Source organism: Phasianus colchicus, chromosome 12, assembly GCF_987193195.1.
Source record: "Phasianus colchicus chromosome 12, bPhaCol1.hap1.1, whole genome shotgun sequence".
NCBI lineage: Eukaryota > Metazoa > Chordata > Aves > Galliformes > Phasianidae > Phasianus > Phasianus colchicus.
Window position 1 is genome coordinate 18764079 of NC_143447.1, and position 13817 is coordinate 18777895.

The window sequence follows — 13817 nt, forward strand, 5'->3', positions numbered from 1 at the left end:
CATATCCACAATGGTCTGGAGTTTCATGAAAAAAATTCCCTGAGGAACCTTAAACACATTTACTGAAGTGAAAAGCATATGCAACAATACACAAATATAAAGTGGGATGCTATAATCCTGTAACAGAAAGAAAAATAGATGTCTACATAAACAGTCAAAGAGTATCTGGTTCCAGAGGAAATAGCTGTGGCTGGATCTTACTTAGAAGAGCTCTGATTAGCCTTTTTGATGTTTGATTAATAATCTTACCCTGTACTGCATTGTGAAGGGTTACCAGATGCTTTCCAAACTATCACCCAACATAATCATTTTATTTTGGTGAGAACCAGAACCAAACATTGACTTGCCAACTGACTCTCTTGCAAACTTGAAAACTACCACCAATGTGTACTTTGAGCACCCTGAGTTCACCACCAGCCCATTCACTTTAACATGCTTTTTTATTTCCCCATGCAGAATTCATGCTGTTTTGCTTCATTATTCACCCACTTTATTAAAATTCCTCATGCAAATGTCTCAGGAAGTTGCTCTGCTGTACAAAGTTAGAGAAAGAATTAGCACATCCATGTGCATCCATACAAAAGCACAACTCAGTCTGCACATAAGCTGTTAATTCAACAGTGACAGCTGACATTTATTGTTGTTGAGGTGTTAACACTGCTCAGAAATGGCGTATGCCCACTCTTCTCAGCTCTAAATTGATGGAAGCTGTATCATTCATCACTGCTGAAAGGCAGGCTCCTCATGCAAAACTTCTGTTTCAGTAGGAAGAAGTTACCTCTAAAGTCCCACACGTGCATCATTGACATCTTAATATTTTTTATACATTGGCTCTAGATGATATATGTTGCAGAGTTGTAAGCTTTTTTTTTTTTTTTAATTTTACCATATGTGATTACTTTTTACAACTGGTAAAGACTTGCTTCATAACAGTACCATCAACTTGCATTAAGCTACAGAGTTGCTGGCCTATTTTTATGGGCCATCATATATTCATCAGAAATGGATGCAGCTGCAAAAGTGCTGGGAAGTCCATGGAATATAGCATGGCTATCCTACCATGAGACACAGAACACATGCCACACAAGACAAAGCTGACTGGGAATGAGAAGAACTACAACTGCCTAATCACCCATCCGGTAAAGCCATTCCCAGCATTTAAAAATCAGTATTAATAAATTCAACTAACTTGGTGAGGTTTCAAATGGCAGCTCATAGAGTATTCCTAAAGTGAATGTCACTTGTATTTTTAGAAGGGACTGCTAAGAAGAAACATTAGCTACAGATACATTCCAAAAGTTCACAAGAGAGATGTACATGTTATGCACAGGAAGATGCTGAAAGCAGAACACCTAGGCCTGAGGTGCATTTCTTGGTCCAAATTCCATCAGTGAAGTGCTTCCTGCCAGCCTCATTCCTGTTGCAGAGGAGATGGAGAATAGCTGAACTATAGTAACTGCACCCAGCTAGCCAAACACTTCCTTCTGCCTGCACAGGCTGACATATTTAGGGCATCCCTGGCTGCTATAAATGGCTGAGAGAACAGAGGGTGGCAGGAGCAAGGCCGCAAACCCTCTGCCAGCCCAGACAACTGCCAGTACTGGCTCAGCCTCTCCAAGGTTCTGAAATGAAAAGTATTTGAAAAGAGTGGATCACACCAGCTTTGAATGTATTCTCCTGTCACTGTTAAAACCAAAAGGTAGAAAGACTAAAAAAAGCTCATAAGGCAATTTCATGAGGATCATATTGATGAGTGTGTTTCATTAAGTATAGCATGTCTGTACACTGTAATTCTATCGTATGCATTTCAGGCATTCTTGTAGTGATACTGATACCTTCTCATTTAGAGTTTCAGTCTTCTAAGATGCCTACATAACGTTTCCCCTAGAAATGGGGAAAAGGGGTGACTGTAACTGGACCTGGCCTATGTTATGGTGGCCGTTTTCTTCAGTCAACGGGGAGCTTGTCCCAGAGCTGTCCCAGCACGCAACTAGAAGCTTCCCACGTGACTAGAACTGTTGTGTTACAGGCGCTGGGATGGGTCAGGGAAGGGAAGGTTGCAGGCAGAGGAAACTACAGTGCTGCTATCACAAGTTTTGTAAGTAGAGACAAGAAGCTCTTTCTGAAGGCCATCCTGATTTAGACAACATTATTTCCTCTCCATCTTTCTCCCTCTCCTACCTTACTAGGCTTTCACAGAGCATGAGGGAAATAAATCTAGTAAAAGGAGAAGAATGTAGAGGAGTGGTTAAGAAAACAACTTGAATTTTAAACTTTATTTTCATTTCACACACCTGTCATCTTTCTGACTCTATATATTTCAGTAAGTTAACTCATCTCACCATTTGTCTGGACTGCTAATGAGCTTCTAACTCTTTTGGAGGGAAGAATCTTCTGGAGTTCTGTAGCAAACGTCCTGTAGGTAAACATGCTGAATAACAGCTCACTCATGTCTGGGATGGGCAGGATTTTGCTTTTGCAAGCCTATAAAAGAGAATGGACAACCACCAAAGGAAGGTCTGAGCTGGCATGGGTTAGAACCAGCACCCTACCTAGATGAGTGCAAACTAACAACACTGAAGTGCATTCAAGCAGGAGAAGGAGGAAGGGATTTAAAAAGGAATAGAGACATTGAAGTAACTGAGGATGTTCACTTCCACACAGTGGATCTGTGCTGAATTTAAAGCAGCAGGGGCCCAAACTGTCTTTGCTAAAAGTGGGCAAATGAAAGTACAAAACTTTATCCTGCATAGTTTTTTCTTTGAATTCAACAATGAATTCATATCTGTGATTCTCATGTCTTTTTTTCCAATCCTGTTGAAGCTTCCAGGCATCTAAGCTAATAGCATGAATACTATTGAGTACCCCAGATCCAGAGCCTCCTTCTGTATATTCCCTGCATCCTTTTATACCAATCAAACTGAGATTGCCCATAGCAGCCAGAAAACCTTTTCTACTGCTACTCTAGCAACAGTCTGGATCTTTTTCTAAGTATAATGCCTGCATAATTTTTCCTCTCATATTTATTAAGCCCCTTGAGACGTTATACAGCTTCAGCACAGTTTCCTTTCCGCGTTTAAGCTGTTCTCATTTCCCTGCACGAACATTTTGTTTCTCCTGCTTCTACTGCATTTCTTCCAGAAGTCCCGCCCTTATTTCATTACTACGCTCCACCAGCATCTTTGCAAATCCATCAGCATCCAGAAGCTGACTGCAAATACAAAATGATGGATGGGAGATGAGAATTGATTTTTTCACATTCCCATCAAAGAGGTCTTCCTGTTTTCTTTAGGCTGAATAGTAACCCTGGTGTCTCTACGCCACAAGATGAACAGATCTACTAATACGGCAAGTCTCCCTCTTCCTCTTCACATACACCAGTCTCCCAGGATGTTCAGAATGAATAAGCAAAGGCCTCTAATGTTTGCAGAGCCATGTTCTGTAAAAGTGGTATATTGAGCCATGGTATATAGCCCCTGGGTCTGCAGCATGGCAGCACATGCTGAGCGCAGACAGTTCTATTGCATGCTCCTTCTGTTGCTTTCTAATCAACCCACCTGCTCCTTCAACAGAAAACAGGGATTCCTCCCTGCCACCACACGGTGGTAAGACTGCTGATCCTGCTGCTACTACTGTGACCTGAAGCTGAATCTCGTGCAAATTTCCCCTCAGACAAGAACACAAGATCCAAATTATTTTCCCCATATTCTGATCTGGAAAAAAACATATGGAATCATCTCAAATGCATATAAAAGGAGGAATTTCAGAGCGTCTCCTACTGTCATTTCAATTTTATAATTAATAACATTATGCAGAATGGCCTTCCACACCATTTTCCCGCATTCATACATCTCAAATCAGAAAGAAAAAGGGAGAATGTCCCCTGATACAAAGTATCTATGTACTGCTATATCATTTGCCCTTAATTTATGTTGCATTATTGATGTACAGAATGCTGTACTTGAATAATGTAACAGTAAGGCTTTTGCAGAAAGCACAAGTACCAGCTTTAATGTGTGTCTATAAAGATAAGAAAAATATATTTCCTAAGTCCAGCAGATTTCAAATAATAAATTTTCAAGTTACAGGAATGCTGGCCAAAGGGAATTTAAAGGGGAGGTGAGAAGGAGAGGAGCGGGGGTGGACATTTCTTCCAAAATGTTAATGAGCTACTGCCTCATAAAGTGATAATAACCAACAAATCTGAGATACGCACAAACATTATGAATATTCAGGAAGTTTAAGATGCTGATTCAACATTTGCTACGAGTGTACAACTTTTGCACTGCTCACATAAGCTATTATTTGTCTTTTCATCATAAGTACACTTGACTGCAGTGTCGGTGTGTTGTTGCAGCATATGCATTGAATTGCAAGTATTGTAATTCATCCAGATGGCAGGAAGCTTTGGAATTGTTACTTCTATGGTACAGATGTTTAACAGCGCAGCCATATGGCTCCAACAAGGCAGCCTTTTCAGAGATCACAAAAACTACACTAGACACGTAACCTTGTAAATATGATTTGAGTCCTGAGTGAATGTGAATGTACAGATTGCTATGATATAAAGCATACACTGCACCTTGCAGACAGAAATTATGAAATGTTATTTCGAAGGAATCAAGTCTGATATTTGCATAATTTCACTAATCAGATATTAAAACAACACTCTTCATTTGTTTTTGATACTTATGAAAAGTGTCAGACACAAGTTAACTGGAAAGATGGCCAAACAACCACATTCAAACCTAACAACGTCCTTAAACCTCTGGTCTGGGTGAACAACCACAGTAGGTAAGAAATCAAGATTCAACCACTGAGACCAAGAATTTCTCTACACAAAGATTTGTCAAAGTCAAAGAGCCCTTAATGATGGTTGTGGCAATTGTAACGTGGAAACCTGAGTGTTGAGAAACAATCTGAAATCAATAAGACCTTGGTCAAGAAAGGAAAGAACCATGAAATGGTCAATTTATAACTCTACTGAATACTGTCAGCTTTGAGTGACAGATAAATGACAGCAAATAAGATTGTTAAATCACTAATCTTGTCTTTATTAAATCCTGTCACATTGTGTAGATTTATATACTATGAGGAAAGAGTAAGGCCTGAGAATGACAAATAAAACTCTTACAGATGAAAATGTATCAATCTGTAAAGAAAAGGTAAATTCTCAACTTTCAACTTGGTAGTTGCTTTTTTCCTTTCCTGTCAAAAAAATCAGAGAAAAGCAGATGCTTTTTTTCCTTTTTCCTGATTCTCAGGTCTCTGACCTTTTGTTACCTAGCATTAACTTCTCTTTTATATAATCTGCAGAGCAAGAAGAAGATTAAACTGGATAGACTGAAAAAAGCACTGGTCTCCCAGACAAAAAGATATCCATTTAGTACAGAGGGGATCTTTCCACATGACATATTCTTAAAGGGAAGTAGTCGGTTATGATCTACTCAGAGAGCAAAATCATGAAAGAGCCATGTGATATTCCTGCAGTGCTTTCTTGTGGCTTTTGTTTTCATTCTTTGAGCAGGAAAGTATTTAGGGATGTTATATCACAGATACTAATTGAGACAACATAATTTTAAAATACCTGTGCAAAAACCTTGAAGGGTAGTTGAACTTTGAGGTTGTTTTAAGAAAGATTTTCTGCAGTTTATGCATTTGCTCTGCCAAAAGCTTACCTTAGCAAACAAAGTATAGTAAATCAGGGTTACTCTGATTTACTGCCCAGTGTGTGCTGTTCGTTTTCAGGGACAGTTCAGTGAGAAGCTGTGTCACGTACAAGCACATTCACAGATATGGAATTGTTCTGCAAAACTATCAGAAAGGTAGGAAGCATTCCTAAGATATCGATGGAAAAATGCAGATGGGTACTTTTAGTATTCTTCAGGTGATATTTTTTGAATACCATTACAATACAAAAATATTCCAAGCCTTTCTTAGGCACAAAGAAGACAATTTCATACAGCAAATTTTTTTAGACTGAGTAGTTCAGGCTAGATGTATAGCACATCAGTCAAAAATTTTAATGATTTCATCTTTTGCCCAAATTTCACATTTTCGGAAGTAGTAGCATATGAAGATACAAAAAAAAGGGAAAGCCACCAAGCAAAGAAAGGTAAAGCAAGGACTAAGGAGGACAGAATCTGTTAATCATAGAATCACAGAATGGCCTGGGTTGGAAGAAGCCTTAGGGATCAGCTGGTCCAGCCCTCATGCCAAGGGTAGGCACACCTCTCGCTACATCAGGCTGCCCAAGGCAACATTCAGCATGGTCCTGAACACTTCCAGGGATGAAGCATTCACAACTTCCCTGGGCAGCTTCCACCCCTGCCTCACTACTTCTCAGAGTGAATAATTTCTTCTTTGTATCTGATATTAGACCTAATCCGTTAAGAAAGTCCCAACAGGAGGACACAGAAAAAAAAACCACCGTAGCACTGACATTCCTTTAAAAAATAGTAAGTGAGAAAGGAAAAGATCAAAACTGTAGCTGCAAGCCTGCTTTAAAATCCAAGGAGGAGTCATTAATAGAGATTTAAACCCAGCCTTCAATAGTCTAAACATGTCATTGTTAATTACAAAGCTATTTAACTTCTGCAAGAAATAAGGGCTGATATTAATGAAAGAAGAACCAATTAGCCTTTAATCTACACACTGTTTTTTAATCAAAACTTTCTTTTGATCATCAGACTCACTGCGGGATGTACTCTCTTCCTCATGTTGTAGTGGCTTCCATGATTGCTAATGGAATAGATTTTAAAGGGCTGACTGAGTAAGGAGAACTTTCTCTGCAGGGCTGAAGGTTCCTTTCACTTGTGTCAGTGGGCCTTACTGGAAGTACTCTCATCTCCAAGCCATGTTGCCCCATAACTGGACAGCCAACTGGGAAGATTCTGGTAATGTCTCCTGACCTCCCTCCTGCACAGCTGCCATCAAAAGAGTGACCATGTCTAGAGGAATGTAGGAGAAGGGTACTAGATTACCTTATCAAGAAAGCACAAAAAAATACCAGTTTAAAGAAAGAAAAGGGAAGGGGAAATTAAGGAAAGAGGCAAAAGCAGAGAGGTGCCACAAGGAATGAAAATGAAATTAACTGCTGACTGCAAAGGATGATGAATGGGAGAATTTCCTTGTTGGGGCAGGAACACATCATGAAAAAAAATTCAAATCTAGTGGGACAAACATATGATGTGCTTGAAACAAAGGGACGAGGTGGGAAAAGGAAAGATCACTTTAGCTAAACACTATTGTGCCTTCAAACTCCTGGCTGTAGGGCCAGAGAGTCTTGAGGTTTTTTTTCCTGTTACTCTGGCTTCTTGTAGTATTAAAACAACAAGGCCAAGTATCTACTAGTAATCATGATGGAGAATTTCTTTCATTTCCTTCTCAGCTGCACACGCTGATCAGATCTTCCAGGAAGGAGAATAAATAGAGAATGTCCCTGACACGAATTCTGTCTATATAAACATGAAGATAATGAAATTTAAGAATCTGACTCCTGCACATGTGATAACAGAGAGAATGTAGGTGCCATCTGCACTCAAACACAAAATTCCTCCTCTGATCAGAAAGCTACTCTCTGTCCTGCATTAGCAAACCTTTGGTGTACACTATATGCCAGGCAAAAGCAATAACAGAACTCTTTCAGTACCATTCCTGAGGAAAAAGAACATTTTAAAATAATTTTTAATATCCTGTGAGCCTTCTCAGAATGTCTGCAGAGTTGTACCCTTGTTGCAGACAGCATGGCAATTAAAAAAAAATAAATCAATAGATTGCAGAGAGAAAAGTAAAAATAAATATGATCTGTGCCAGATAGGATTTTGAGACTCAAGGTTAAAGTTGGTAATAATAGTATGTGCAATAGCTGCTGAAATGATACAGACACTTGGGAAATTTAAAGGTAAGTGCATATTTAGCAAAGGGGGGATTTTAGCAAAGGCCTTGGGCTCCTTTAAGTGTTTTATAGGAGTTGAGTCACAGTGTTCTGCATTTCGAAAGATCAAATTATTCCTCTGTCTGCAAAATAACAGTAATTCCAATGCCTTATGAATTACCAAAGACTGGTAATTTTCTGCGATTCAAAGCCCCTTTTCATTAATTGATTGCCATAATGGTAATTTAAAATGACATTAGGGCCCGTTCATGTTTTTGAGGTGCTTAAATACTACAAGTACAGTATAGGTATCTGCTGTAGTTTCCATGGAAATAAATAGGAGGCATTACTTTTGTGGCGATCTGCTTAAATCTGTCTATAGAACTTGCATTCTGATACGTAACAAAAACTTGCATTTTTCTTGTATCATAATCCCATTCTAAGAAGATGGAAACAAGAGATCCCCTCCAAATACACCCTTAATGGACACAACATTTTTAATTAACAAAGATCCATTTCCCTTTTGTCACTCTCATACTGACCTAACAGGTTTTTATTTACTTATGCAGTGTAATCAGAACAATGCTTTTCTGATTTTTGTGAAGTTTTCTACAGAGTAGAATCATTCTCAGGAACCATAAGAAGTACCATGAGTTTTAACTGCTCTTAGCTAAAGTAAGAACTTTGAAAGTTAAGAAGTGCTAACTTTATGTCTCTTAAACTATGCAACAGTTCATTCCTGAGAGTGTTCTCAGTTCCGCTAATCCTTTAACATTAGTGCACACTTAGATAAATTACTCCCCATAGTAAGGTCTGAATCAGGAAAGCACTCAGGAACTTGATTAACTCTATCCCCAGTGATTTCAGCCAAAAACTTTACTAAGGTGCTTGAAATGCACACAGTGGAAATGTTCTCTACCTGCAGTTCTGACTGAAATCAGTGAGACCTGAAAGTTCTGAGCAGCTCTGAAAATCAGTCCCCAATATAACTACTGCAATACACCTTTAAATTGTCTACGTTCCCTCCAGAACACTCCTTCTAATTGACACGTCTGGATCAAATCTATGTACATACGTATGCAGTAGTCTCCACTTTCATAATATCCGGGACAGCACTGAGATCTGCGCCGGTACATCGTTCTTAGTCCTCTTCGATACGCCGTTTTATAACTTATTCTAAATTGCAAGACAGAAAGCCATTTGACAACATTGAAAATCAATGCTCACTGTTGGAATTATATTTGTGTTAAATTATACTAAGGATAGCATTCAATAATTATTTTAAAATGCATGAGAGCTTTCAATATTAAAAGCCACAATAAAAAAAAGGATCAATACTTGTTTTGAAACTTGAAATATAAGCTGTATTATAAACACAGTACTCATGACAGTCAATCGCTGCAGCCTTTCCTACGACTGCTATCTTAAAACACTGTGCCTGTGCCAAATTATGGGCAAGGAGTTTTTTTAACAATAAACAATTCATTTCTGTGTATGAGCAAGGACAGCTATCATCACAGAATCAGAGAACTGCCCAGGTTGGAGTAAACAGAATTTTCTATGGAGACCACCATGTCAGCATGCTACACAAGAAATAACCACAAGAAAAACTGCTCTTGATTGTACAAAACATGAATTTAACCCCAAAATGTTTTTTTTTTTTTTTTTTTTACTTTCTAACCCTTCCAAGACCTAAGCGCCCTGAAAAAGGACATTGTAATCCCAATTCAGTATTTAAAGCATGTTTTCTCTACCAGAATCTGCAATGCACAGATACTGAAAGGAGTGAAGATTTTCTAGAGCTACTCATAGCATAGCATTAGCAATGAAGTCTGAGAACAACACATACTATTATTGTGCTCATGGACAACACTGTGTGATCAGACAGTCATACACCACATCTTCAAAATGCAGAGGTGCCATGATGAGCCAAAATCACATCAAGCAGTGTAAAAGAATCTGTCTAATTCTTCAAGATTTAGGAGCTGTGCTTATTTCCTACCATATACCTAAACATGCAATGATCACTTGGAAAGGACAGTCATCGTTTGGGTTTTTCCAATCATATGGTGGGGTGAATGACCCCAAAAAAGACCACTGACCTCCATTTCATACAAAAATCTCCCTACCACAAACAATGTTGTGGAATGCCAAAAAGCCTGGTTAATGCACCAAAATACATCTTTCAGTACACATCTGTATTAGAATACCATAACAGTTTGAGAAAATAGGAAGCTATATGAAAAGATGAAAAGCCAAAATTAAAATATCTGGGGATCAGCTCTTACCTGTGTCTAGTGCACTTGAACCAGTTCAGTATGTCAGTACATCTTGTATAATAGATCTGATCAAAAGGATGAGCATAGGATTCCTGTACTGTCACAGCATAGCTAGAAGCAAAGAAAGAAAGTGAAAGACTGTTCATTGCAACATGAAAAGCTTCAGTTCCCTGAATATGCTACTCATCTAATTCCAGTATGAGAAATAATTAAATCAATGGTCTTAGAAATTTCAGGCCTTATCCAGAACTGGAAAAGGGTTTCCTTAAACCACAGTTCTTACTTAAAGTTTTGGAAATGCTTCTAACTTGGGCTCTGTAACTGAACTAGGCATAGAGATTTCTGGCTGAGTAATAAACCGTTCCCTTCTGGAAAAGAAACAAATGTTATTAAAGTTCACATTTGTTTTAAAAGATGAAAAGGGCATTTGGTTAACTAGATAGCACATATTTTAAAAGAGAAAAGCATCGTGCTTTTAAAATGTCTCAGTTGCATACCAGTCTAAGACTGTTAATTTTTGCTTGTATTAAACAATGATAATAAGAGCTCATATTAACAAAACACTGCTGTGTTTTACCAGCATGATGGGACCCTTACACTTCATTTTTTTTTATGAAGGAGACTCATTACTTCAGATGCCGGTTGCACCAGTCAAATTGGATGATTTGTAAGAGGCTCAAGAGCCTTTGAAATGCATAAATTTAATCCTTTTAATCTGTAACAGAAGTTCAGAACTAACTGAAGACTGTGTGATCATGAGTTAACTGGTATCTAGATTTGGAACTCTTTGAGATATGTGATTATGCATGATTGTACAAATGAATAGACATTAGCAAAAACTGAGCAAAGTGATAAAGGATCCCAGAGCTCCAACAATACTAAGAATTCAGCAATCTCCTTCCCCAAACATAGCAGATTTATGCACCAGGTACATTAATTACTATGATTACATTTAAAGTTTCTGGGACTGACACATGACTTGGGAACGCAGATCTAATCAACATGCTCACCTCAGTCATTTTAGAATACTGTACTGCTCTACAGTAAATGTGTACACTGCTTAAGAGACTCAGAATCTCAGGTTCCTATCTGAAAACAAGCTCTGCTGTATCAGATCTTTAGAAAATCACACTAAAATCTTTCTAGGCAGGGTCGAGACCCAAGAATCAGACCCTCCAAGTCATTCATTGTATCGATTGTCTTAATCATCCAAGCAATTTCCTTCCCATCAATAGGACTGCTGATGTGATTAAGCCCTGTGAGACTGCACCCTAAAGGGAACACCAGAATATTTGCTTGGAGGGTCTCACTGTCTTGAAATCAACGAGTGGGCTATTATTGCCCTCCTTGTCATGCCCTTTCCAGACAAGACGTTGCTTCTGTCCTTTGTCACAATTTGTTGGTTTTGACACTGGGGCTTTTTACAAATACTAATGCAAAAATGTAAAATATTTATATTGTTTGTTATTAATGTAAGACATTCCTGATCATTATTTTATGATCCTTTCTTTGTTATCCCACTATTGCTCTAACAATCTTTTCCCTTTGATTTATTAACATCTAAGTAACAAAGTCATCTTGGTCAGTACAACCAATCAATTTTGGTATTTAATTTTTGTTTCTCCTTGATTGGGTCTCCAGGTTGCTGACTTTCTTCAGACAAAATCAATATTTTATTCCTGTGCTCTGAATGCACTTCACCTCACAATACAGACTGCAAAACCCTATTCCTCAACATGCACAGTCTTTGCTTTGCAGCTCCATTACCTACAAACAGTTAATTCTCTAGTTAAGGCTTCTAAAATCAAAACATAGAACCATTAAAGTATGCTTCCATTTTTGCTCGTTAAGAGGTTTATTTTGCCAAAATGTACAGTAATTCACATCCACATGGAACTAAACCACAGAACAGAACAGAAAATAAAGCAAATTGAACTTGAGAGCACAGCGACTTCAGCCTCTTCAAACAGACCCTGCATGAACATGAACCCTATCAAAGCTGGAGGGTTTCTGAATACTTGTAAAAACTGTCCTGCACAGATCCACTTTTAGGACAAGGACACTAACAATAGAGAGAACAGAATTACCAGAGCCTTTAATTCTTGGTGCTTTCATGAAGGTGCTCTTTGATACTGGCATGAATTCGGCAGATAAAGTCACAAAGTTCAGGACATACTGTATAAGCCTGCATGTTGCAACAGGAAGGGCTTAAAACTTAGACAAAATCTGTAAGTTTTGCTCAGCAGCAACCAGAAAGGAAGCAAGACAGAACAAGGTCACCATTTGACTAGGTCTCTTCGAGATACATGAAAAAAGGTTAGTGCAGTCCTGCAGCTGAAGCTATGGAGGAGGAAAGTAGAGCAGAGCAGATAGGCAATACAAGGATTTACCCTACGTATGGAACCTGTTCCTTCAGGATGGTGGAAATCCAGAAAGGAACTCAGAATTGGTGTTTCTGTCACACAGACCCACATTCTTCTATGAGGCAGAGAAGTATTTAGCTCTTATTTTGACTTCTAAATGTACATATTTGAAATGCCTAGTCAAACAAAACACTGCCATGTTTTAGATTACCTTTCCCAATGACTACAAACATTCGGATCATCTGGGTTTAGGGACAGAGCAGTTTTGAGCAGAAAAGACAGAAAAAGCCCTTTTAGAATCCACCAGAAAAGCAATTGAGCCATCATTGTTGTACCTAGATAAAGAAAAGAAAGTATGGTCATTAGAGAGAATATTCAGAAAACATCTTTCTAGGCTATTTTGTTCTTGCTTTTGTGCAAATCCAAATACTATGTAATTTGATGATTGAGCTACCCAAGATATTGATAGCACCAACAACTCTTCCAAAGAATATCTCTGATACTGGTATGTTTTATGGTTGTCTGTACTGACAAAATAAATACCTGTGGTATTAAAACAATCTGTTCTCCCATCAACCTATAGGCAAATGGAAGAATATCTGATTGCTCCTTTGATTTATTTAAATGTGGTTTAACATGAGCCAATGCAGTAAGCTAGATCTGAGACATACGCTTATTACATGACTGAAGGGAAAATCAATTCATTTTTCAACTTTTAGATGGAAGATTATTTAGAATGACGGAGGTCAAAGTACTGGGTCACATTATACAAAACATTAAACACGAAATAAAATTATTTGTGTTGAAGCTAGAAATAGATTGCATAAACTTCATTAAGTGTCATCTCTTCATCATGTTTCAGTTCAACTATTAAAAGTAGACAAATAAACCTTCTTATTCTCATCTGGCCCTTTGAATCCAAAGTGGTGGTATATGCCTAGAGTCCCCAAAGACATCAATCAAAAACAAAATAAATAGGAAATAAGAAGCTGCTTCTAAATGTACCTGCATTTAGCAGATTAACTGATGTTAATCTGTTAAATCAGTAACAAATATTTTTGACTATCCATTCCAGGCATTTACGTCATCACATAACCCACCATCCAAATCAAAAGTCCCATAAATTAGTGTTATTCCTGGTAACGAAACTGACCTAAAAATAGATTGAATCTTCATACGATCGTCTAAAAAACACACGGCTCATTGCTTCGTGGTCCAGAACAGCAAAAGGGATGTTAAGGGGTTTGCTCTACATGCACTGATATACAGCCCAGCATAAAGAAGTTGTCACAAAGCAGA

At 38.2% G+C, this 13817-nt stretch overlaps 1 protein-coding gene across 6 annotated transcripts in view; it reads right to left on the minus strand.

Annotated features, from left to right (window-relative positions):
- MEGF11 (multiple EGF like domains 11) overlaps positions 1–13817 on the minus strand; it is a 273539-nt gene that overhangs the window by 178182 nt on the left and 81540 nt on the right. For all 6 annotated transcript variants that reach the window (XR_016470490.1, XM_090149151.1, XM_090149152.1 and 3 more), the window contains 3 exons: positions 12730–12853; positions 10165–10266; positions 8952–9052 (listed from right to left, as the gene is read on the minus strand). Coding sequence is in view for 5 of the 6 variants with exons in the window: in XM_090149151.1 (XP_090005277.1) it covers positions 8952–9052; positions 10165–10266; positions 12730–12845 (319 nt within the window). In the remaining variant the exon portion in view is untranslated. The remainder of the gene's footprint in view (positions 1–8951; positions 9053–10164; positions 10267–12729; positions 12854–13817) is intronic.